This window comes from Capra hircus, chromosome 5, assembly GCF_001704415.2.
Source record: "Capra hircus breed San Clemente chromosome 5, ASM170441v1, whole genome shotgun sequence".
Taxonomy (NCBI): Eukaryota; Metazoa; Chordata; class Mammalia; order Artiodactyla; family Bovidae; genus Capra; species Capra hircus.
Genome location: NC_030812.1, coordinates 44,355,945 through 44,383,496, shown reverse-complemented (window position 1 = coordinate 44,383,496; position 27,552 = coordinate 44,355,945). Strand labels below are relative to the sequence as shown.

The window sequence follows — 27,552 nt, the reverse complement described above, 5'->3', positions numbered from 1 at the left end:
TCAAATAATGAACTGTTCTTTACTTTTTGGGTTGAGCCAACTCAATTCTCACGTCCTGGCTTATTTCTAAGACGGCCATGCCTATGTGCCAAAAGGGGCAAAGTAGGTGAGTCTTTCAGTCCTGAATGCCTAATAAATATATTATTAATGGGAATGAATACATTCATATATAGACAAACCCAAACACTCTAAAAGCCTAAGGTGTAACCGTTCTCTACCCCAGTTCGTCTGAACGCTAACCACTAGTCTTTTATTCCTCCAACTAAAATACTCTATGCATCCCTCAACAAGCCCTCACTGTGCTATTTTTAATCATACTTTTAAAAAACAAACAAATAACTTATTTGTATACAACTCCAGCAGCCGGTGGTGCGGGCTTAATATATCGCACAGCTGTTAATTTTGGTTTCTCTTTTGGTAGCGGCACTTAGATTCGCATCTGCCTGAGTTTCCATCGCGGTCTGGAAGTGTAAACTCACGAAATACAAAAATAACCAAGGGTTAAAGAAGTCCCAAGTTTGGCGCCCAAACTAGGCGGCGGCGCGAAGGACCAGAAATCCCCTCCACTCGCCGGGAACTCGCGATCTGGTTCTTTCGCGCGCGCCGCGCTCCGAGACGGCCCCCTTAGCGGAGGCCGCCGGGTCCAGCCCCGCCCCTAGTGGGCGGAGGCGGCGGGGCCTTGGCGCGCGCGCGCGCGCTCAAAAGCCCGGATGGGCCGCGGCTTCCGGCGCGGTGCCCTCGGACGGCAGGGGGCGCGCATCCGGCGCACCTCGGCCAGCTCGGCAGGTTTAGGGGCCTATGCGGCCCGGTGTAACTGAAAGGAAAATGGAGCAAGAAGCCTAGTCTGAGGGGTAGCCCTCACCCCTCTGACCGAGGTCCTGCCGTTTCACCGCCAGGAGCCTCTTTTTTTCTCCGGATCTACTGCGTTCGAGCGCCCCGCCGGCCAGGGCCCTGCGAGTGGGATGGTCGCCGAGGCCCGGGGCGTCGGGCTTCCGCGCGCCCGGTGACGGAAACTGGGGAGCTTCGGGGACACCCCCCCCAACTCCGACTCCAGTCGCGGAAAACCCCAATTAGTGAGCATCAGGTATCGGCGTGGAAGCGCGTAGGCAGTTCGGGGTTTGCTCTGTGACTTCTGTCTCCCGGCTCGCTCTCGGCCCCGAGCGCAGCCTTTAGGTTTTCGTGGTGGGGGGCGCGGGGCACGTGGGTTTGTAGAAATTTTGCTGGAAGGAGGCGAGACTGTCGCCGCCAGGGAGGAGGGCGGGGTCTTAGGGCCGCGCTCCGAGCGGGCGGGGGGTTTGGGAGGGGGCTCCGCGGGCGTCCGGGGTAAAGGTCGTGTGCGAGGGGGCAGCTGCCGGGTGCGGGCAGCTTCTTGACCCGGGGCCGTAGTAATGACAGGTGTCTGTTCGGTAGCTTCTATTACCCAGGCGCTGAGTCTGGGCAAGATTGGGCTGGTTCTGTGGGCAGGTTGACTCAGCTTTTCCTGATGGGCTGGTCAAGTTCGGACACGTTCCGAGTCTGCAGTAGAAGGAGCTAAGCCCTGACTTGTCTCCAGCTGGGGCTATTTAAACTTTGCCTTTTCCCAGCTGTGTTCGCTGGCTGTTTGGGAGAGAGAACCTGTAGTCACATACGTATATAGCACTTTATGCTGATCCAGGTAAGGACCCACTTACTAACGGCTTTACTTTTAGTAAAGGCATTATTTGTCTCGTTTCTATATGATTTTTGTTTTTTTTTTTAAAACAGGTGTTTCATTATTTCAAGTTTTTATCGTGTTTTTTTTTTTTTCCTACTCTTAGGCAAATGTGCAATACCAACATGTCTGTGTCTACTGATGGTGCTGTAAGCACCTCACAGATTCCAGCTTCGGAACAAGAGACCCTGGTTGGTATTTCTGTCTCCAGTGTAACTTTAACAAAAAGTTATTTTATGAGGTGATCTGCTAAATTCCATAGACCCTAATTATAGCCTGGCTCTTTTAAGTGAAATTATAGTCCATAGCTTAAATTCTGCCACTCAGCTATAACTGTGGAGCAGAAGTTAATTGTAAGCATCATTATTTATTTTCATAGCTTTTTACCAAACTGAATTTAAAAGTCAGTTTCATTATCTTAAGTATGGATGGTGAAGTTACGGTTTATGTGACTGATTTTTCGATTTTGACTTGTCATTATTTAACTTTTAAATGGTTTCTGAAAGTCACAAAAATAATTCATGCTTGTTGTAAAGATTTTAGGCATTATAGAAAAGTATAAAGTAAAAACTGAAAATGCTGGTCTTTTGTTCATGTTTACTTTTTAGATCTTTTTGTATGTACATATCCACATATATATGTGTACATGTGAGTTTTAATTATGTTGTTTGGTTTATTTTGCTAAAATAGGATTTTATGTATATATATTGGGCGAATAACATCGTGTCAATAAATAAAATCTATAGACTTCTTTAACAGCTGCATGGTAATCCACAGTGTTTGTATACCATTTTAAAAATTTATGCCTTCAGTGATAGCTTTTTTTACATTGCTTTTAGTTTTTGAGTATTACAAATAGCACTTTGTTTATATATCTTAACACAAGCGTTACCTCTCTCTGCCAAAACTGAGTATTATCACTTTATTATTTTGCCATTGTTTTGACAAAGGAATATTATTGTTTACATTTGTATTTCCCTAATCTTTGGTGAGGTTGGGCATCTTGTCATTTGTTGAATTTGTGTCTTTTGGGGTTTGCTTGGTCTTATCTGTATACTTTTCTTTTAGGCTTATTGGCTTTTCTTAATAATTTGTAGCTGTTCTCTGATTCAAGTGTATTTGGTTTTTATCATTTATAAATGGTACAATTAACTTTGCTTATGTGGTCTTTAAGTAAAATTTGATTTCTGCTGCCATTTGAATTTCATATCATGTCTTGGATGAACTCTCCCCTCCCAAGATGATGCAAATATATTGCTGTATTTTCTTCTAGTGCCTTTTCTTTTCTCATCTAGAATTTTATTTATGTAAGGTTAAAGACTGGTGTTTTTTATAATAATTTTCTTATTAATGCATGTCTTTTAAGTCTTAATAAAAAGCTTATGGCTTTTCATTGGAGATTTTTCATTTTGCATTGTTTTATATACTTTGACGTTAATATAACAAAATTTTAGAAAAATAACTGTTCTCTGGGAGAATCGATTCTTTAACTTGAAAATAAAGCTCATAATGTAAACACATGGGAAAAAACACATGATGAGAACAATTAATGATTCAATACTACATTTATTGTGTGTTTAAAATTTTTCAGTTATTAAATAATGTTCTGTTGATTAGCAGAAAACAGGCAGTTTTCTTAATCTAGTTTTGAGAATTAGATCCCAAACTGTGTTGCTGTCAGATTTCAAAGTTAGATAGGACTGGAGTATACTGAAGGGAGGTGTAGAAGCACCAGCCTGTAGGGGTGGTTGTGTAGCTGTAAAGATTTTGAAGATTTTAATAGAGCATTAGATAAGGAGAAAGAACATAAACACATTACATCCCTGCCCCCTTGCCAGTTATTTTTTCAATACAACTTGCAGATCCTCTAGATCAGAGGCAGCAAACAACAGGCTATGAGCCAAATTTGGTCTGTTGCCTAGTTTTGTGACTAGTTTTATTGAAATGCATCCACATGCATTGTTGCATATTATTTATGCTTCCAAGTCATACTGTCTGGTGAGAAAAGCTTTAGAATATTTACTGTCGGGCTCTTTAAAGAAAAAAAAATGACCCCTTGGTCTAGTTGGCTGGCTCTTTCAATACAGGTTGTTCTTTGTATTTGTCATTTTTGTGTTTGTGCAATAACCAGCACTGTCTGGTTCATGGCAGAAACCCAAAAAATGCTTGTCAAGTAGATATGTGGAACGTAGCCAGCTAAAAGTCAGTGTGATACTATAGTAGGAGGAAAATGCTGGCTTGCCATTGAGGGTTGTGAGTTGCAATATTCAGATCTGCTCTTAATTATCCTTGTCAGCTTGGTTAAAGTTCTTAACCTTCACGAACCTAATCTGCAGAAAGAAAAGATTGGTAAAGGGACTCATTGTAAATTACATTTATTTTTTTCTCCCAGATTTTGTCATTTAGCTTACAGTAAGCTCATTTGAGTATTCAGTTTACAGTTGAGCTTGTAAGGTAGTAAGCAGGTGATAGAAATAGCTGGAGGAAAAAGAGTTTCACTGCCTTGGCATGAATGTTGATCACAGCTGATAATACTTGAGGGTCCTCTAATTACTTGCATAATAATTCCGTCCCAGTATTTTTTTCTCCAAACACAGTCTGTGGTATTCAGTTTACATAGTCTGTTACATTTAGTGAAGACATTGTGACTGACTTTTTGGGGTCTAACCTTGTGAGGTTGCTAGACATTGTGTTTGCTACCCTTATTGAAATTCTCTATGGATGAGTTTCCTGCAGGGCTTTCGGTTCTGGAATGATTTAAAAGTATGATAGCAACTCTTTGTTCTTTATAGGTTAGACCAAAGCCATTGCTTTTGAAGTTGTTGAAGTCTGTTGGTGCACAGAAGGACACTTATACTATGAAAGAGGTATGCTGAACTAAGTTTAAAAAAAAAAAAAGTCTTCCTAGTTACATATAGCCATGGTGAGAAATTGGCCATATAGAGGGATTTTCAGTAAGCAGTAGTATTAAGTATTGTGCTCATTTAGACTGTAATTTGAAGCTGAAAATTCAGTTTATACTCGAATTTCATTTCTCAGCTGGGAACCTCAGACAAGGGGAGGCTCTATAGGAGTTTTTTGCCTTTTTGTGCTGTTAACCCACTTGATGCACTGTTGTAAAGTCTTTTCAGACTGGTAATTCTTTCTCAGAATCATGTTTTTAAATGGATGAAATAAAATATATAGGATTACAGTGGGAAAATTACATTAAAATACAGTTAACAAAATAGTAAACAAGTTTGTGATACATGCTTTTTTATGACCACTTTAATTCAGCAACAGATCTAATAAATTTGGAAGTTGTAAGTATAATTGGTATTTTCAGATGTTTGCATCAAGCATAGTATGATATGAGAAATGCTTGTGATTTTTTTTTTTATTGGTGACAAAATCACAGTTATTGTTAATACTTCGTGATTTGTTGCCTGTATTCATATTTGAAGGAAAAGCTAAATCTCAGTTAAAAGGTAGTGAGAATAAAGATAGACAGGTTTTTTCCCACCCAAATTAACGGACCCCCTGAATTCTATCCAAGGACTTTTTGGGCATCCATGGATCCCAAGTTAAGAACTTCTGCACTAGAGATACTTGAGTACAGTATACTGATCTTTCTGGGGGAGAGGTGAGCTGATTCGTGAACATACATTCTATTTAATGGATACATTTCAATGTGGTGTTCTCTAGCTTTAAATTTGTGCACAAAAGCATGCTTTTCACTGAGAGATTGGGCTGTCTTGGGCAAAATTTGATGTGAATGAAATGTGCCTCTTCCCCATCTCTCACAGTTTATGGGGCTCAGTACCTTATCTACATCAGGATAGTGGACAAGAGGAGATTTCAGATCCTTTTCATTTTTAGCCACACCAGAAATTTTCTTACAAGATGTTTGGTGGAAGGAGTCTAGGTTGTCTTCCTTCTTCCTTTCTCACTGTCTACTATTTCTGATCCACAGTCACATAGAAATGTTCCTTTAAGTTTGAAACCTGCTTAGCCAATTAAGTCTATAGATGGTGTTTGCAGGGAAGTATCAAGGTAAATTATGTTTTTAGGGATGTTAACTTAGGTCTGACCTTATGTTATCATTATGTAATCAGTTAAGGAAACAAAAAAATATGACTTGTGGCAGATAGAAATAAGGAGAAAATTGATCAAGACCATGATAAAGACTTAAAATGCTTGTGTTAGACCATGTAGAGTGATGTATGTATTGTCTGACACAGTTTCCAGTTGTAGAATTTTTGTTTTGTGGTATGTGGGAGAGTAATGAAAGCTGGTATGGAGTAGTAGAAAGAAAGAAATACTGGACTAAAAGTCAGAAGACCTGGTCGGTTTTTTTACTTCTCATATGATTTATGAAATATCAGAAGAAAGAGAAAGTACTCGTAAAATTACATTGTAAACTGTAAAATATTTAGCCATATATGTATGATTCAGGGTCATTATTTTGGTTACTTACTGTATGCATTATGTTGGTATCTTTGAGGGCTTATTTCATGCATTGAGTTATCCCCAGCTGTTACATAGATGTAATTAATTGGTCATTATCTTGTCTTCCTCATCTGTGATGACCTCAGATTATTGAGTTATATGGTATCCAGAACTATTTAGTAAATGACTCCAGGTCACTGCTATATTTTAATTGATGTTTTTGTTTCTGCAGCTTTTTATTGTTATCATTGGTTTTGCATTTTGCTGCCTTTTAGTTTCTTCCTAATAAGTAACACCTAGATATCTGGGCAAAGGCGAAGTCTGCCCTCCCCCACCCCTGGCCAAAGACACATTTTAAAGTTTAAGTAAATCAGAAGCAGTGTTTCTACTTCCATCAAATTAAAAGGAGAACATATAAAATCAGCTCTCTTCTTCTTTTAAGAATATAGGATGGTTGTTATTTAGATGTGGTTATTGATGTGGTTGTTGGTTGTTTAACCCTCTTCAGATAAAAGAGATGTTATTGAGTGTATTTGAAACAAACATTTAATTTTCTTTAATGCTCAGAAATTGTATTTCTATTTCAGGTTATATTTTATCTTGGCCAGTATATCATGACTAAACGATTATATGATGAAAAACAACAACATATTGTATATTGTTCAAATGATCTTCTAGGGGATTTGTTTGGAGTCCCAAGCTTCTCTGTGAAGGAGCACAGGTAAGTCTTTAGTCTATAAAATGCCACCTGGGCAAACATTGCAGTTCACCTCCATCTTCACACCATTTTGTCAGAGAAAATTGTTATAATATGTATGAAAGATAACTGAAGTTTAATTTCTTAGTATTATAGCATATTGTTTGAGAACCTGAGTTCTGGAATCTTACAGGCTTGGGTTTAAGACCTAGCTCAGTCATTTACTAGCAGTTAAACTAGGTAAATTGGGTTAAGCCTTAAGTTTCCCCTGGATATGAAGTAGGAATAATATAAGTATCCTAGAGGTTATAAGGAAGCAGTGTGTGAAAAAAAAAAAAAAAAAAAGTGTTTGGCACATGGAAAGCGTTTATTAGCTACAAGTTACTGCATATTAAAAAAAAATTCTTGTAATCATTTCCAAAGACAGTCTGAGCTCTAGTTACTTTAGAGATCTTTTTCTTTGTCATATACCATTGTGACACTTAATCAGCTGCATTTAACTCAAGTAACATTTCTAGGATTGTTCTCCTGGGAATTGAAGACCCTTGTTTCAGTCATTCTTACTTTACATTCGGAATTCCTTTCATTTGATTTAGGACATTTAGTCTCTTCGCAGCATCTTAATTAATGAGATGACTGCTTTTCACCTGAAACATTTAACTGGCTTCTAATATTTAAGGCTCGGTAATGTTATAGCTAAAAAGATAATTGAGTTGGGATATTTATAACTTTAAAACAGCTTCACACTTAAAAATATATATTCATTATTGTACATTAAGAGAGAAAGCTAAGGACAGGGAAGAGTGACTACAGTTTGTCACCAAAAGGTATTCTTACTCATCATTTTGATGGTATGCGCAGGTGTGTTTTGACTGTTGGTGAATATACTTTGATTTCATCTTGCTGTTAAACTAACATAAGCATCTTTCCATTGGCAAACCATTTATGTTTAATACTTTATTTTATACTTGGCCTTGGAATATAAGCTTTAATTTTGTAAAGTAACTTGATAATTTTGCACTATGTATTAAATTTTGATAATGTTTGGAGCTGTAATTTCTGATACTGAAAGTACAGATTTAAAATTATTTTTGACTTGAAGTCTAACGTGTTAAGGTTAAACACTGGCGAAACTACTGACTTGGGAATGAGATATGAATAGGAATATTGATTTTTATGAGTTTAAGGAGCTATATATTATCAGTCCCAAGGATGAAAACAGTTAACTGGGATTGGCACTTTCCGCTTAACCTTGAGAATTAGAAATGTCTTGTGACCAATAAGTGTTCTCTAAAATCTTTAATTTATTTGAAAAAAAAGAAGTACCATGACTTCATTGAGCACTGGCATAAGTGAATTATTTCCTTATGTTCCAGGAGGGCAGAGATTTGTTATTTCCTTCTTTGTTTTCCCCAATTTCTAGAACAGTGACTAGTAGTCAGCCTGTATTAAATGACTGCATACTATTTTATCTTTCAATTTTCAGATCAAGAAAGAAAATCCATTAGATGATTGATCCAGGTTGATGAAAGTCAAAACTATAAATCAAGTTCCTATGTATTGGGTTTTACATAACCTACTACCTTTTTAAGGCAGTCTACTTCTATGCCCAGAGCTAGATAATTTCTGTTTGAAAATAAGAATGTTAACCTGCCTAATGTGTTCATACCAGTTTTTGTGGACTTTTGCTAAAGTCTAAACAATGCATGTTTCAGGAAATGGAGATGGGAAATCTTTGAGCTAGGGAGACCTTAGTGATTATTAGGCTGTATGTAAATCATTGTGCAACTAATTATTTTGGTGCTTTTTAGTGTCTAGGAGTTTATCAGTACTTGAATGTAGTAATTTAAAATTTGGGTTGTAGTCTGATAGTTTATACTAATATACATTTAAAAGTCCTGTTCAGCCCAGTTTAATATATTTTTATTTTAAAATGTACATCTTTTTTTTCTCTACAAGGAAAATATATACAATGATCTACAGAAATTTGATAGTAGTCAGTCAGCAAGGTAAGTTAATTTTGAATGCCATAAACCATATACTGTAAAAATACCTTAAAGACATTTTGTGAATGTGCAGACATTTTATAATTGTGATTCTCTTTAAAAGTTGCTCTAATTGTATATAGTAAGGGTATGATAAATTTAACAGGAAGAAATACATATGAGCACAAATAACATAATGCTAAGTTTCTTGTGCATATTTGTACTATATCCTGTTACATAAATTTAAACCTTGGGATGTCAGGTTAGAATTTGTTTCAAAGGTAGATAATTTCAAAAGATTCTGCATGGTAGATATATGATCTAACCTTGAAACGTGTATTCAAAGACTTTGGAAAGTAATCCAGCTACCTAGGTAGGACCATTTGAATGGAAAGGCCCTTTTCTTGTGTGTTTTTTATAATAGACAAAGCTTTGTTTACCAGTTGTTTCAGGTGAGTGCCATTTTACTTCCCTTCCTTTAGATGTAGTTCTTAACTGGTTATTTTTGGGTTACATAACCCGTTGATAATCTGATGAAAGTACTAGGTTCTTATTCCTTAAAGATATACCCAAACATGTACAGTGAGATTCTGGTAAATGTTTAACAGCCCAGTCTCCAGGGAAAGAGCCTTGATTTGTGGTTACTGGTTTTCATGATATAAATACTCTCACCTTGACCGTTTTCAACTACAAACATGGGGTTAGGAAGAAATGTACATTTGGCTTGGGAATGCTGGTAGGAGCTGGCTCCAGTATACCACAGACTTCTCAAAGTCTATTTTTGGTCTGTAATTAAAAACTGTTCTCAGAAGCTTGTTTACTTTCCAGAATGAACTGACCACCCCTTTGAGCTCCTATTATTCCATATTAGATTTTACTGTTATACTACTTTTTTACCCTTACTTGCTTACACACTTGTGTCCTATTCAGGTTTGCAATCTGCGTCACATAGTACAGTGTTTGGTAATAAGGTCTTTTAGTAAATGTGTTGAATTGAATACCTATTCTTCCAAAGTTAGGATTTAAGACCCATAAAAGGGCATCACCATCTTATCCTAGAATAGAAGTAATTATTAGGCTGGTAACTTGAGATTTTATTTTACAGAGCACTTTTTGAAATCAAATGAAGGCAAATAAACAACTATAGTTATAGTATCTGTTGTAGTATTTTCAGTTTTCTGAAGTATTATCCCTGATATATTCATTCATTTAAATAAACCTTTGTTGATTGCTAGGAAAATTATATTAATGAAGTGGTAACCTGTAGATTTCCTGTGTTATTTAGATTGAGTTTGTTTCAGGTTTTAGATTACTTAATTAACTTCAGAACTCCTTTATAATAAGGTTCTCAACCTTATTATACTTGGTACTTTCCTTTTATTACATCTGTTTTATAACATCTCTTACACTAAAACAAAATATAACCTATTCATATGGACAACTTAAAATCAATATAATACCTTTACGCATAATAAAAAACAGAAACTTTTTAATGATAATGCATATCATTTCAAAATGTTAATACTCAGACCTGGCTTCACTGTTAAGGTGAAATGTTTCCAAGGGAGTAGTAAAGGGTATTTGATTATGATCTTTGGTGATTGTATATATTCCATATCTGAAATTTTGACTTGTGCTGTGACAGGTCTATACATCCACATACAAACTAAACCTACCTACCTGAAAGTTACCCACTTCAGTTGATTATTTTCCCATTCAAATCTGTTCTTCATCTGAAGTTTCTCTCGGTAAATGATATGCCATGCATTTATCTACCCAAGATAGAATCTTGGAATCCTTCTTGACTCCTTTCTCCCTTGTCTTGTGTATTAGACACCAGGTTTCTGTTGGTTTTTACCTTTTTAAATTTCTCTGGAATTGGCCTTTTTTCCATGTCTTAGTTTAGGCTTTAATGCTTTTCATTTGCGTAATTACAGTTGCTAATACTGGTTTCACTGCCCGTTCTCCTCTGTTTTGACAGAGTGAGTTGTCACTCCTCTGCTTAAAGTTACCATTTCAGTCAGTTCAGTCGCTCAGTCGTGTCCGACTCTTTGTGACCCCATGAATCTCAGCATGCCAGGCCTCCCTGTCCATCACCAACTCCCGGAGTTCACTCAGACTCACGTCCATCGAGTCAGTGATGCCATCCAGCCATCTCATCCTCTGTCATCCCCTTCTCCTACTGCCCCCAATCCTTCTCAGCATCAGAGTCTTTTCCAGTGAGTCAACTCTCCGCGTGAGGTGGCCAAAAAAGGAACATTTAGGGGCTTCTTATTACTCGCTGGCCAAAATACTTCCTGTGAACTAGCAGATCAATTTTATTTCTTAGATTAAACCTTTTTAATGGTGAGTGGCTTAGGGAGGAATGTGAAGTATTAGCTGAGAAGGATGCAGTGATTTGCAGTTGGTGGCATGCATACTGCTTGTTGATATCTTCGTGCTGTTTAGCAAGACATGCAGGATCCTTGAAGATCTGCTTACATTCCTATAGTAATGAAGTAGCTGTAGTTCTAAAGCATCCTGTAGTTCTGGATGCTTTTTTCACACAGGGCTCTCAGTCTGAAATAGCCTTTCCCAGTTGTATTTCCATATGTTCAACTATGAAACCTTTCCTGATTCTTTGTTACTCAGACCTTGCCTTATCTCTGCCAAATAATCATTACTCCATACTCCCATCTTCTCCATTAATTTACTACTTTCAGTGTGTTTATTGTACTTTATGATGATTCTTATGTATCTTCTATATTAAAATGAATTATCTATTTACATCTCTAGTATCCAGCACAGGATGGCACTTGGGAGACTACAGGTTCAATGTTGGTTGAAAGTTAAACTGTATAAGGAGTTTGTCGTAGATAGCATCTATTGAGTAGCCCTTCCTTTCCTAGTTTGTGATTCTTTGTTTTTATTTTCTATCAGAACCATCAGATTCAGGCACATCTGTGAGTGATAACAGGTGTCACCTTGAAGGTGGGAGTAATCAAAAGGTAATATTGATACGAACTCACTCTGCAATGATATTTCTTGAAAATTGGGGAAGGTTGTTTAAAACAATGTAATTTTAGCTTCCTGATGTTATAAGTTTGTGGGTTTTTGTTTGTTTCTCCCTTGAATGCTTAGGACCTTGTGCAAGAGCTACAGGAAGAGAAACCTTCATCTTCAGATATGGTTTCTAGACCATCTACCTCATCTAGAAGGAGAGCAGTTAGTGAGACAGGTATATATGAATATTGGCACTTTCAAACTGCTTTTCATTTTTCATTTTTTACTGATACTAGTCCGTTTAGACTTAAATTGTGCTTATTTTGGTTCATGTGAATGAATTTCTGAGGTTCTTATTTTTATATGATTTAGTTGGCTTAAAAATGGTTTTCTTGGCAACGTTTCTGGTTGATTACAGCAGGCACAGTTTCCTGTGTCCTATATTTTATAGTTGGCTCTCTGCTAATCAACATAATAGAGGGCAAGGATTTAAACTCTTTTAGTCATCATTCTTAGTCACCTTTACAGTTAAGGTATTTGTTATTTCTAATAAATAAAACATAGCAATGAGTTTAAAAACAGAAAGTAGCATCTTAGAAATGAAGATGAGGTAAAGAAAATAGCCGAGAGCATTTTTAACAGAGATAAGAATAGAGGGAGGAGGCTGTTACCCAGTGAAAGTCATAATAACTAAAACTGTATATTTCAAGTGAAAAAAAAAAAAGAATTTAGCAGAACAGTGAAGTAATACAGATAAACTCAGGGTAGAGTTTTGTACACGAGGGTGAAGGGCAGAAAGTGCAGAGGACGTCTTACTAAATTCATAGGACTAGAACAAATGGTTAGTTATTTGGGGCTGGGGGTGGGGTGGGGTGGAAATCAAATTACATCTGTACGTTATGCCAAAATGAATACTAAATGAGTTTAAAAGATAAATTAAAAATTACAACATGCTGAAATAGATTTACTTTTAAAATTTGACTGTTAATATTTCTACTATATTAAAAGTTTCAAAAAATCAATAAGAACAGTATTAAAAATCCAAGTTGCAAATTTCATAGTAAATACAAATGACTAATAAATATGAAGAGGGGTAGATTTTAGTGATTTAGCTTTATAGACAACAAAAAACTGCAAAAAAGATGTCTTTCTGGTCTTTCAAATTAGCAAAGATAATTTTTTTTAAATTCTTGCTAACTTACGTGTTGACACTAATACACCGGCGGTATGTCAGTCAGTATAAATTGGTTGACCTTTATGAATAATAAAAAGGCTTGGGGTCCTTAACATTATCATGGTTAACTCCACTTCTAGGAATCTCTCCTAAGGATATAGTCAGAAATTCAAAGATTATATGTAGAGTTATTAATTAAAGCATTATGCATAGTTGAAAACATACATGATGCCAGAGAATGTCATCACTCTAGTCCAGGCCATTGTCATCTCTTACCTGGACCACTGCAGCAGCTTCTGATTTTCTGTTTCTAGTTTCTGTTTCTGTCCTTTACCATAGTACCAAAAGGGCTCATGAAAGGTAAACTGGATTGTGGTATGCCAGATCCCCTTTAGCTATTTTGAAGCTATTAACCTTCAAATAAAACCCACACTTCTACATTGGCTTGCAAGGCCTGATCTAGTTTTATTCTGGTTTTTGGCCTTTTCCGCCACCTTCAGTGTGTTTCAGCTACATTGATTGGTTCTCAAAAAAGTCAAAATTCTTTCCAGCTTGCACCTAATTTTTTTTCTGTAGGAATTCTTCTGTCTCAGCCTTGCAAGACCAACTCCTCATTTTTCAATTTTTGCTTAATTATTACTGTCTCAGAGAGCCTGCTTCTAACCACCCAGACAAGTGGATCCCTTTTTGTTACTCTTTTCCTTGGTACTCCGCTTGTTTCCTTCATAGCACTCATTATAGCTTGTAAATGCTTGTGTTTTGGTTGCCTTGATGTTTGAATGTAAACCTCCTCTGGTGGTAAGGATGATGGCTGACTTCACTTTTACACCCACTGCCTAGCACTGTGCTAGACAGAAGCCAGTGCTCAGATTTGTGGACTAAATAGTTCAGTTATGATGAACATACATTATGGACACTATATTCTCAGGCATTAAAAATAATGTAAAAGAATATTTAAGCAAAAACAGCTCCTGGCGGTCATTTTTTAGTGGTTCTGCAGTTCTTTTTTAATGGTGAGGAGTTGATGCTTTCATTGCTAGGGCCTGGGTTGGATCACTGGTTGGGAAACTGAGATTCTGCAAGCCATGCAGTGCAGCCAAAAAAAAATTAGAAAACAATCCCAAATTATACATATAGTGTGATAATAGGTATGTTTAAGAAGAAGAAAAATTTTAATGACAGCTGGGAAAATTACTAAAGTGTTAGTAGTAGTTATCTCAATAGTAATATTATAGATGATTTACTTTTAAATTTCTATTTCTTAAGAGATTTCTACAATAAGTAATATAACACTTTGATAATCAGAAAAAGCCCCAAAGGTTATTTTTTAATAGAGTTAAAAAGATATTCTGGACTTTGAAAAAATATGCATCAACAGCATGGTTTTACCCTTCTAGCCCACATCTTTCAGTCAAGGTCACCTTTTCTAATAGTATAAACATGATTAAGAACTTATATCAGAAACTTGTGATCTTAGAGGATATAAATGTGTTTTGGGAATTCAGAGGAAGAAGAGATTACTTCTGACCAGGAAGGTCAAGAGGGAAATGGAATGAGCAGAGGTATGAGTTGTACTTGTTTCAGGCATACAGATTAGGATTATATTTTATTAAATCTCATAACCCTTTTAGGTACTTAACATGTAAGGCTGCAGTGAGCACCCTTGCACATATGTTTATAAATGATTATGTAGGTATTTATCTATGATAGAAAAACTGCCCATAAAATGTTACACTGTTTTGGATTTTTACCAGTAGTGTATAAAAAGTCCTCTCCCAAATCTCTTGAGACTTTCTTGTTTTAGTTTTTGTCATTCTCATGGGCGGAAAATGGTGTCTCATTTCAGTTTGCATTTCTTTGATGGCTAGAAGATAAGTCATTTTTTCATATTTATTAGTCATTTGTATTTTATGAATTGAACTGTCCTTTGACTTTTTAAAAATCTTGTCTTTTACTTGATTGGCAGGAAGACTTTGTGTAAATGGATATTAGCTATTTTCTAATATATATTGCAGTTCTTTTTTAGTTTGACAATGCCTTTTCACTTTTATTTATTGTATTTTATATTGTTATTAAGTTTTAATTAACAACCTAATCTTGATAATCTTTTTCTTGAGGGCTTTGTAGTGTTACATTATACTTTCCCACCCTTCCCATTCTTATATAAAAATAGTTGGATGGTTTTGTTCTTTGTGTTTGGTTTTTTAATCCATTTGGAATTTATTTTTATGTCTGATATGAGGTAGGACTCATTTATATTCCTGACAGATTTGGTAACGTTCTGAGTTTAAGTTAGAGATAATTTCTTATTTAAAATAAAATGGATCAGGAACTTTCTTGGTGGTCCAGTGATTAAACCTATGAGCTTGCATTGCGGGGAGTACAGGTTGGATTCTTGGTCAAGGAACTAAGGTCGTGCATGCCACCTGGGCCAATAAATAAATGAATAACCCACATGGCCAAATAAATAAATGGACTAATTTTGTTAATTGTGATTCCTGTTAAAAATACTGAGTACTAAGGAAACTGAAACATTAAGAATATCTTCTAGGTAAATTAAATTTTGAAATCTTTTATCTTAAAGTTTGATAGAAAAATCTGAAGACTTGTTAGTAAAAACTCCAGATGGATTAAATTAATTGTGACTGGATAAAGTTCTGAAGTGAAGTAAAAGTGAAGTCTCTCAGTCATGTCCAACTCTTTGCGACACCATGGACTGTAGCCTACCAGGCTCCTCTGTCCATGGGATTTTCCAGGCAATAGCACTGGAGTGGATTGCCATTTCCTTCTCCAGGGGATCTTCCTGACCCAGGGATTGAACTGGAGTCTCCCACATTGTAGACAGACACTTAACCGTCTGAGCCACCAGGGAAGTCCTGAAACAAGTCCTGAAACATTTTTTAAAAATGTAATATTCTGCCATCAGTTGGACAGATCAGTAAAAGTGTTGACTTTTGAAGCATTCATTATTTTTCTGTTTAATTTCATTGAAACAGCTTTAGTACAGATAGGTAACTTAAGACAGCTCAATTTTTAAATAAATTACAGTATAGCAATTTAATTGTTTTTCTTTACATATTCAGAAGAAAATTCAGATGAATTACCTGGTGAACGACAGAGAAAGCGCCACAAATCTGATAATATTTCCCTTTCCTTTGATGAAAGCCTTGCTCTGTGTGTAATAAGGGAGATATGTTGTGAAAGAAGCAGTAGCAGTGAATCGACAGGAACTCCATCAAATCCGGTAATCCTCTAAAGTCTAGTTCTGGCATTCCTAATAGGCATTCAGACAGAATGTACGTGCATGACGTATGATTGATGCTATACACTTGGTAATTTTTTTTTCTTTCAAATGAAGCTATAGATCTTCCTATGCAATATTGCTCTTTACAGCATCAAATCTTGCTTCTATCATCAGTCCCATTCACAGCTGGGTGGTGGTTTTGCTTTGGCTCTATCCCTTCATTCTTTCTGGGGTTATTTTTCCACTGATCTCTGGTAGCGTATTGGGCACCTATATCTATTTCTGCTTTATTGACTATGCCAAAGCCTTCGACTGTGGATCACAATAAACTGTGGAAAATTCTGAAAGAGATGGGAATACCAGACCACCTGACTTGCCTCTTGAGAAGCCTATATGCAGGTCAGGAAGCAATAGTTAGAACTGGACATGGAACAACAGACTGGTTCCAAATAGGAAAAGGAGTATGTCAAGGCTGCTATTGTCACCCTGCTTATTTAACTTATATGTAGAGTACATCATGAGAAATGCTGGGCTGGAGGAAGTACAAGCTGGAATCAAGATAGCTGGGAGAAATATCAGTAACCTCAGATATGCAGATGATACCACCCTTATGGCAGAAAGCAAAGAAGAACTAAAGAGCCTCTTGATGAAAGTGAAAGAAGAGAGTGAAAAAGTTGGCTTAAAGCTCAACATTCAGAAAATGAAGATCATGGCATCCGGTCCCATCACTTCATGGCAGATAGATGGAGAAACAATGGAAACAGTGTCAGACTTCATTTTTTTGGGCTCCAGAATCACTGCAGATGGTGATTGCAGCCATGAAATTAAAAGACGCTTACTCCTTGGAAGGGAAGTTATGACCAACCTAGACAGCATATTAAAAAGCAGAGATGTTACTTTGCCAACAAAGGTCTGTCTAGTCAAGGCTATGGTTTTTTCAGTGGTCATGTATGGATGTGAGAGTTGGACCATAAAGAAAGCTGAGCGCTGAAGAATTGATGCTTTTGAACTGTGGTGTTGGAGAAGACTCTTGAGAGTCCCTTGGACTGCAAGGAGATCCAACCAGTCCATCCTAAAGGAGATCAGTCCTGGGCGTTCATTGGAAGGACTGGTGTTGAGGCTGAAACTCCAATACTTTGGCCACCTCATTCGAAGAGCTGACTCATTGGAAAAGACCCTGATGCTGGGAAAGATTGAGGGCAGAAGGAGAAGGGGACGAGAGAGGATGAGATGGTTGGGATGGTTGGATGGCATCATCGACTTGATGGACATGGGTTTGGGTGGACTCCGGGAGTTGGTGATGGACAAGGAGGCCTGGTATGCTGCGGTTCATGGAGTCGCAAAGAGTTGGACATGACTGAGCGATGCTACTGAACTGATAGATCTTCCCTACACCTAACCCAGGTTTGGTGAAAAGGGTGGAGGATAATGGAGTTGCACTGGAGTGTGTTGGTAAAATTCATACCAATGTTAATAGTTACTGATGCCACCATACATATTGGAGAATCTTTGTGAGCCACTGCACCAAAGATAATCTTAGAATTCTAAACAATTTTGTCTTGAATATTTATAGTAAAAATGCCTTATTACAGCTCTCAGCTGTAATCTCATCTTCACACTTGCCATATGTAGGTCTAGACATCAGGGAAAGTATTTACTAAGGCCATGAAATATTTGTATATTATTGCATGGATGATGGGAAAATATCAGTACTTTTTGATTACTGATAAAATAATTCTAGTATTAGCCAGCACTAATGTTTTTAAGATACCACTGAAGGAAGGTTTGTAAAGTTTTTGCCAACAAGAACACTTAACAAATGGAATATTTTCTTGTCATTAAACATTTGTCTTCAAAATTGGAATCTTTATTTGTGATATGGCAATGTCTCATGGCCATTCTGTATATTAGTGATTGTTTTATAGTTTTCTAGAATATGTAAAGAAATGAACCAATTATGATAGTAACTATGTTCTTTTATGTGTTCTTGTTACTTTATTTTTGCATTTTTTTCTTCTGAAGCAGGGATTTTATTGATAGAGATGTACCCTCTAGATATAATATTTAATAGTGCTGTTACTTGTATAGGCCACTAGATGGCATGATGAGCTCTCCTCCAAGAGCAAGTTCTTCATTCAGTAGATATTTGTGCCTTTTCTGTGCCAGGTTCCTTTTGGCAGTAATGATACAGTAGTAGTCAAGGTGGATATGATCCTTACTCTCATTGGGAGATAGGTCATCGGCAGTCAAACAAATAATTTAAACAGTCAATAAATGCTGTGAGGGAAAAGATAGGTTCTTGAGAGCAACTATGTGTGAATTAAAAATTGAATCCACCCGGTAAAGCGTCTGTCTACAATGCAGAAGACTGAGTTCAATCCCTGGGTCGGGAGGATTCCCTGGAGAAGGAAATGGCAGCCCACTCCAGTATTCATGCCTGGAAAATCCCATGGACTGAGAAACCTGGTAGGCTACAGTCCATGGGGTCGCAAAGAGTCGGACACGACTGAGCAATTTCACTCACTTACATTAAACTGATGTGTCATGAACTTCATGTTTGGATAACTTTATTCCTTACAGATGGTTTTAATACAATAACTATGCCCCATTTAAACTTACAGTCTTTGTTAAAGTTATTTCAGAATTCTAGCTAAGTGATATTAAAGTTTTTGTTCATTCTACCTGAAATACTGCCTTGTAACCAAAGCAGTGTAGAGGGTTTGGTTTTTTTTTTTTTGGTTAGTCCTATTCTACGCTCTCTTCTAAAAATCCTGTTTATTAAAATAAAATTCTATAGGTTTTCAGGTGAAGTCCCGAGTTGTGGAAGCTTTTGGTTGGGTTGATTTTTTTCTTTCCCTCTTCATTTTAGCTCCTCTCACAGGGGGTGGTTGTCTGGTGTTGTCATTCATCCGTTTGTAAAGGGAGCTAAAGGAAAGTGCCTTTGCCTCCCATCTTTTCTTTGTTTTGGGTTCAAAATATTGGAACTAAGGCTATATTCTAGGCTCTATACTAGGCAATTACCATATTTTGTCACCTCAGCAGCCTCAAACTCCATTTATAGATGGGAAAACTAAGATTTGGGGGTTTCAAATAACTTTAGATCACATAACTAATAATTGTCACAATTGAAATTCAGGAAAACAGATTTTAATATTTTTTCAGATCAAGGCTGTCTGATGCTTTTTAAATACACAGTGTTTAATTTCTGGGTTTTTCTTTTTTGAACATCAGGTGAAACTTTTGAAAACTACCTTAAATTTTGCTCTCTTCAGAGAACCCCCTAGGTCGGCATGGGCCAACTTTTTCTGTGAAAGGATGGATAGTTACTGTATTCTGATTTGACTTATGATTTTAGTGTGATTGTTAATAGAGCCCCCCCCCCTTTTTTTTTAGGAATTAGAACTGCAATCTGAATGTTACTTTTACTACTGTTTTCCTAACATCATGATTTAAAATATTTTGGTCTTTTGACCTTGGTGGTTATAAAATAATATACCTTGTTTTTATAAATGATTAAACTCATGTTTCATGGGTGAAATCGTTGTGGCCTTTACAAACTGAATGTATCTAAGCTTGAGGCGCTTACTGGCAAATCTAAAATAAGAATGTATGTATCTTGAATACTAGACCAAAGTACTTTTTCTGTTTCTAGCCTTCTGCTTTATGTATGTTCTTACCCTTAGCCACTGATGGCAGATATTACAGGACTGAAGGTCTTAGTTTCTTATGCTGTTAATCAGAGTTTTAAAATAGGAATCACATGAGCAGATACAAATTTTTTAAAATAAATTTAAAAAATTATATATGAAAGCTCTTCCAAAGAAATTCTCAAAGTTCATTAAATATAAATCATTATTTTATGTGTTATAACTACTAGCATCAAAATACAAAGATGATTAGAAATTGTCTTAACTCTTAAAGTATGTGTAATTCAGATAAACATGCATGCAAAATTATGTTTTGTATAATTTGTATGTGAAAATAATATGAGTAGCACAGATTAAAGGTGGGAGTGTTTTTTTAGTTACAGTATTGACAAAGCCTTTGGCAAAAAAGAATGAGCAGGATTTGAAAACTCAAGTTACTCCAGTTAGGGAGGAATTGTGTGGAAGTTGAAGTTTGGTTTAGAAAACAATCTGGATCTGGCTAATTTTTCATATTTAGTGAAGGGGAAGCAGGGTGTTTAGTTGGAGAAAACATGAAAATGTTAATATAGACGTCACTGTGTGTACCTTCTTGAATGCCAAGGGAATTTGGCCTTTTTCTTAAACGGAGTTTTGAACAGAGAAAATATTTATCTAGTCGTAACTCAGAAGCTTAACCTAGTGTCTGTGTGTAGAATCGGACTGAGGGGAAATTAGGTGCACTGGGGATGAGTTAAGAAGCTGTTACAGGTAATGTCCATTAAGTCATCTTTTTTTGCCCCTGATTTTAGGATCTGGATGCTGGTGTAAGTGAACATTCAGGTGATTGGTTGGATCAGGATTCAGTTTCAGATCAATTCAGTGTAGAATTCGAAGTTGAGTCTCTTGATTCAGAAGATTATAGCCTTAGTGAAGAAGGACAAGAACTCTCAGATGAAGATGATGAGGTAGTTTTTTTCTTTTCTCTGATTATATTCTAAAATTCTTATATATGTTCCATATTCATTAACTGAAGTTGAAATAATGTTATCAGATTTCACATCACAATTTTTGACTCTTGATTTATTCAAACTAGAATATTGGTTTGTGGACTTGAGGTTTTGTAATTCCTTGTTGTCTTACTTATATTTTTAGAAATACAGTGTCAAGAAGTCAGTAGGCCTGAATGAGCATTATAATAGTCTGCTCGTTTTAAAATTAATCCAGTTCTCCTCTTTTCACTGTTAATTTACTTTTTATAAAAATCATGCAATTAAAGTCACATACTACCACCAGATCTGTTTCCTAGAAATGACCAGCTTGAACATTTCTAGCTATCTCACTGTTATTTAATACCTGCATATTTATAAAACAAAACTGCTTGTACTGAATTTTTTACTTGACTCATTTTAAACATCCTCTGTGTTGACTTTTTACAGTAGTGGGTGAGGATTTTATTGTCCTCTATTTCTCTGCCTTTGTATTCACTCATTCCATGTGACCTTTGTCTCAGATTTCTCATATATAGCACAGTTGGACCATGGGTTCCACATCTGCAGATTCAACTAAGTGCAGCTTGGAAATACTCAAAAAAAAAGATTTCTGCAAAGTTTCAAAATGCCAAACTTGAATTTGCTGTGAGCCATCAACTGTTTACATAGCATTCATGTTGCATTTACACCTTATTACATTATATTTACATTGTATTAAGTATTATAAACAATCTAGAAATGATTGAAGGATAGAGAAGGATGTACATAGGTTGTATGCAGATACTGTGCAGTCTTACACAAGGGACTTAGGTATCTGCAGCTTTAGGTATCCCTCAGAGGGTCCTGCGACTGTAGTACATATTGTTTGTTTAGGACTTATTACCACTGACAGGTCTTACTGGTTGAAGAAGAAAGGTGATGAATCGATGCTAATGTTGTTTTGTTTGTTTTAGGTATATCGAGTTACTGTGTATCAGGCAGGCGAGAGTGATACAGATTCATTTGAAGAAGATCCTGAAATTTCCTTAGCTGTAAGTATACATTTATTTTTTTTCAAGGAATCAAAAAATAGCATTGAGACCAAGATTAAAAAAATATATCTAGTCTCCTACTTCTTGACATGAGATAATTTTTATAAAGTTAAAATTGTGAAGTTTTAATGACTTTTGAAGTGTTTTTGTTCTTTTATTGGGTTGGAATCTGTTGCTACTCTTTAGTTTTTTTTTGTGCTGGAATTTGAACTTTTAAAGAACTGTATTACGGAAGATTTTGAGTATATATAGCATAGAGAATAGTACAGTGTATCTCTTTTGTACTTATCATTCAGTTCTAACATTTACCAACATTTTGCCAGTCTTACCAAATATAAATATTTTCATATTCAAATTAGAAAATACAGGATTTTCTATTAAAGAAATTTGGACTTAAACATTTACATTATGCCTCAGAGTTCTTGAGATATTGAATGTGTATTTTTTAAATTAAATATTGTTTAATTTTTGTTTTTAATATTGCCTTTTATTTAGGTAGGAAATCTCATTTCTCTGTTTTCTGAGATAGAAACAATTATTATCCAGTTAAAGCAAAAGAGAAATTATAAAACTTTAGGAAAATACTATACTATATTAGAAAATAATTCAAATAACTAATTGACTCATTTGATGTCAGGTTGAATTAAATATTTTAGACATAGGTCTTACAATTTATCAAACTCTTGAAGCACTTTCCTCTACTGTGTGCTCAGTCGTGTCCGACTCTTTGCGACCACATGGACTGTAGCCTGCCAGGCTTCTCTGTCCATGGGATTTCCTAGGCAAGAATACTGGAGTGAGTTGCTATTTCCTTCCTCCCACATTACAAGACCTTTGTCTTTGGTTTTATCATTTAGGAGAGCCCTGCTTTTACAACTTGAAAGAACCAGTGTGGGAGGATGATTGGTCTCAACCTTTATTGCTAATATCTTATGTTATTTGTCAGGCAACTTAAAAATGGTTATATTATTCATGGCAAGATAAATGGGACCAATAGGGCAAGTTTTACATGTACAGTGTTTGAGGCAAGAACAGTGCTTCTGTTAAGGCAGGGAGATAAGGATAGTTCAGTGAAGAGACTTGTGATGTGGAGTTTGTTAACCAAATTGCATCATGGGTGGAAAGATTTGAGAAATAAAGTTGAAATAAGGATGAAGCAGTGAGCAGTTACAGAGATGAGAACCCAGAAAAGGATAGACAAGTAAGGGCATGCATTTTGGCTAGTGACAAGGATGGCAGAGTTTAGCTGGTGGTGATTGCCGAGAACGTTTAGCGTTTCCTTTGTGGGTGAAATTAAGGAGCACTCATTTGAACCCTGGTTTTATAGAACTTCTAAAAGAGATTTAGTCAATGGCAAACTGGATAATAGTTTTGTCTGGATTGATTTGGTGAACTCTGGGCAAGGTATCAGATCTGAGCTTTTAAGGGAGTAGAGTGGGTACAGGCCTCTACAGAGAATATCCCATAGCATAGCACTTGGCTTAGACCAAAGGAGGTGGTGCAGTGGCAAAGAATCTGCCTGCCAGTGCAAGAGATGCAAGAGATGTGGGTTCAATCCCTGGGTTGCTACGATCCCCTGGAGTAGGAGATGGCAGCTTGTCCAGTATTCTTGCCTGGAAAACTCCATGGACAGAGGAGTCTGGTGGGCTACGTACAGTCCATGGGGTCACAGTGAGTTGGACACGACTGAGCTCACACACACTGTATATCCATTTCTTAGGGATTCCCAGGTGGCTCCTGCCAGTGCAGGAGATGTGAGATTGATCCCTGGGTCAGGAAGATCCCCTGAAAAAGGAAATACCCACTCCAATATTCTTGCCTTGGAAATCCCATGGACAGAGGAGCCTGATGGGCAGTAGTCTATGGGGTTGCAGAGTTGGACACGACTGAGCGCACACACACTAAATGAACCAACCGAGGTACATGTTAAGGTCATGGTGAATACATTTTTCATTTTATAATTTTTCAGCATAGTTTGGCTGGAAAAAATAGGTATTTACAAGATCGTGTTTGAGGAAAGACATTGTTTTATATAAAACATGAAATGCTGAAATTTGAGTTGTATGATAAACATTTTGCCTTAGACATATTGAACAAGTTGTTAGCATTGCTGGATTGGTTATTGAAGAGTTATAGAAGCTAACTCTCTTGTTTCCTTGAAGGACTATTGGAAGTGTACTTCATGCAATGAAATGAATCCTCCCCTTCCACCTCATTGCAACAGATGTTGGGCCCTTCGTGAAAATTGGCTTCCTGAAGATAAAGGAAAAGATAAAGGGAATATGTCTGAGAAAGCCAAACTAGGAGACTTGATGCAAGAAGACGAGGGCTTTGATGTCCCTGACTGTAAGAAATCTACGGTCAGTGATTCCAGAGAATCATGTGTTGAAGAAAATGATGATAAAATCACACAAGCCTCTCTGTCTCAAGAAAGTGAGGACTATTCTCAGCCATCGACTTCTAATAGCATCATTTATAGTAGCCAAGAAGATGTCAAAGAGTTTGAGAGAGAAGAAACACAAGACAAAGAAGAAAGTATGGAGTCTAGTTTTCCCCTTAATGCCATTGAACCTTGTGTGATTTGCCAGGGTCGACCTAAAAATGGTTGCATCGTCCATGGCAAAACAGGACATCTCATGGCATGCTTTACCTGTGCAAAGAAGTTAAAAAAAAGGAATAAGCCGTGTCCAGTATGTAGGCAACCAATTCAAATGATTGTGCTAACTTATTTCCCCTAGTTGAACTACCTGTAAAAACAGACTTATAGGCCTAAAAATTTAGACCTGAAATTTATTTTTATTTTTTTAGCTGTATTAAAGCAAGATAATACCTTACATGTAGATCTCTCCCAATAGTGATTATTCCTTTTAGGAAAATGCCTATTCTGTTGCTACTTTATATTTGGCATTCAGTGTAATTTAGATTGGGTTTAGTACCTTTCATGTAAACAAAAAAGTTCCTGTGAAAGATTTAATATTTAAATTTTAGATACTCTTAAACCTTCTAATCTGTCATTTTTGTAGTCTTTCAGAGAGACTTAAAGTACAGTAAGCCTCCTACATGTGAAGATTTGCAACCTTTAAGTTGTGAACTTTCAAAGATGCAAACAAGCGTTTGCATACTCAGCCACTAAGTTCACGTATCTTATACATTGTCACGTGCATCCATCCTCTGCAGCCGGTGCTTTTGTATATACTGTACACTACTGTGCAGAGTACAGTGGTACAGTATTTTTTATTTCAAGCTCAGGATGTCCAGAAGCAAGTGTAAAAGCAGGAGGGATATAGCTGTTACTGCTGAGAAGCACCAAGTGAGGAGAAAGAAATGGCAATCCACTCCAGTAATCTTGCCTGGAAAACCCATGGACAGAGGAGTCTGGCAGGCTACAGTCCATGGGGTTGCAAGAGTCAGACATGACTTAGCAACTAGACCATCCACCACTACAAAGTGAATATATGCTTAAAGGTAATGTCTGAAAAGGATATTTGTTATGTATTACCTAATTTCTTGGTGGGAGGGTGGGAATCAAGGAAGACTTGGGGTTATTTTTTCATCAGCTTCCATTTTATACTTATTTATAATGGCCATTATTTTTACCAATACTGTAAAACTATCAAAATGAATAAAATACTAAAAGTTTCATATAGCCAAAAAAAAAGAAGCACCAGGTGGTAACTGGGAACGAAAGTGAAAACAGTTGAGAGAGTGGACTGACAAGAGGAAAAATGTAGCTGAAGAACCAAAGAGGTTCGCAACACAGGAAATGGCATGGGGATTTTCTTTGAGGAGGCACCGTTCATTGTTGAGACACAGGAGCTAAATGTGGAACAAGAAGGTCGCAGCAGCCATTCAGAATGCAGTCCAGTGTTACCATGTCATTTTATGATGAGAAAAAACAGCTACCACCCAGACATCCCTGGATCGTTTCTCTAAGAGGGTAGATAGAGCTGAATCTGGTGAGGAGCCAGAGCCTGTGCCATCAGCGTCAAGCATGAGTGCAGTTGCAGCCCGCTTCTGTCTCCGGTTGCTGGCCATCCTTCAGCCCCAACCTCTCCCTCCAGTCAGTAACTCTTCTTGCCTGTTCACTTGGTGCCAGTCCCTGCGTACCAGCTGAGTTGTACTAGTATAATGTACTGCTGTATTTTTTTAAGGTACTGCTCTGTAAGATAAAAAAATATTTTATTTTTTTGTGGTTTTATGTATTATTTGTGTGAAAAGTATTTTAAACCTATTACAGTATAGTACTATGTATCCGATTGTGTTAGTTGGGTACCTAGGCTAACTCGGTTGAACTAAGGAACGTACTGGACTTAACAAATATGCTCTTAGAACAGAACTTGTTTGTATGTAGGGGACTTACTGTACTCTTTCTAGATAAAAGAAATATTGGTGCTACATGAGTAGCACTTACACATTTCTCATTCACCAGTCTCTTGGATATTGTCAGGGATAGACTAAACAGATTGTTTTTATACTAGCCGAAAATGTCATAACCTCTCTAAATTGTCCAAAAATTATACATTATTTTAAGAATAACAAAAAATTCTAAAATAACTCTCAAACTGTAGAATAACATCTTGATTTATATTAAATCTTCAACAGAATAGTGAAAGTAACTTTGATTTACAAGGTCCCTGTGTTTTTCTCCTATATATGACAGTTGTACATACTCAAGTGAGGATAATAAAATCAACTGAACTATGATTAAGATAGAACTGAGTGGTAATTTTGTACAGCAAGTTTGTGTGCCAGTTACAGAATATGGTATTAAACTTTAAAAATAACCCCCTCACACACACACACACCCCCCTTACCCATGTATACAGATAGGTAGGTAATGACTGAATGGATCAGTACTTAGCCAAAGAGTGTTCCTCAAATAGAGTAAAGCTTAATTTGGGATTTATAACACTTAAGCTAGGGCTAAGTAGAATTGATCTCTGAGGAGAAAAAAGATTATAAACACCGTATAGTCTTCTCCATAGCTATGAGTTCCACATCCATGAATTTTAACTTGGTTTGGAAATAGGAAAAAGATACCAGAAAGTTTCAAAAAGAAAACTTGAATTTGTTGTACCCTCTCAACTACATAGCATTTGTGATACTTTTGGTGTTCTAAGTAATCTAGAGATTTAATTAAAAGTATATGGGAGAAGGAGAACCGTTGCAAAGGTTATGTGCAGAACTATAGTATTTTATATAAGGGACTTGAGCATCAGATTTTGGTATCCCAGGGATCAGGGGGAATCTTAGAACCAATTCCTTATGGATACTGAAGGACAGCTGTACATTTAGAATGTAACTCAATAATTATGCTCCTTACAAAACATTCAAACTGCTGGAAATAATTTCATTCAACATACACATGGATTACTAATGCAGTCTTGATTGTCTAAATATTTTGATGTAGCATATGTATTTATTGATTTACAAATAAAAGATGTACTGAGTGCTTAAGACTTGTTTGAAAAAATGTGGCTATTGGATCCTATAAGCAGTTTTCCCAGAATGAGTTTTTTACTCCAGTTTTATTGAGAGATAATAGACATACAGTACTCTGCTGTAAGATGTTATAGCATAATGATTTGACTTATTAATAACTAAATGATTATTTCAGTAAGTTTAGTGAACAGCCATTAGATAAATTATAATGATAGAAAACTTTTATTCTTGTGATGAGAACTCAGGGTTTATTCTCCTAATTTT

At 36.5% G+C, this 27,552-nt stretch overlaps 1 protein-coding gene across 3 annotated transcripts; it reads left to right on the top strand.

The window, feature by feature from the left end:
* On the top strand, nucleotides 685-27,303 carry MDM2 (MDM2 proto-oncogene). 3 transcript variants are annotated; one of them, XM_018047969.1, is made up of 11 exons: nucleotides 685-1,073; nucleotides 1,797-1,881; nucleotides 4,483-4,557; nucleotides 6,706-6,839; nucleotides 8,775-8,824; nucleotides 11,720-11,787; nucleotides 11,921-12,017; nucleotides 16,040-16,200; nucleotides 20,636-20,791; nucleotides 21,769-21,846; nucleotides 24,009-27,303. In XM_018047969.1, exons 2-11 carry the CDS (start codon nucleotides 1,801-1,803, stop codon nucleotides 24,582-24,584), a joined length of 1,476 nt encoding a protein of 491 aa, XP_017903458.1. In that variant the 5' UTR covers nucleotides 685-1,073; nucleotides 1,797-1,800; the 3' UTR covers nucleotides 24,585-27,303. The 3 variants fall into 3 exon arrangements, with proteins under 3 accessions (XP_017903458.1, XP_017903457.1, XP_005680253.1); XM_018047968.1 differs by having other exon boundaries at nucleotides 690-1,084; XM_005680196.3 differs by lacking the exon at nucleotides 685-1,073 and adding an exon at nucleotides 1,389-1,654.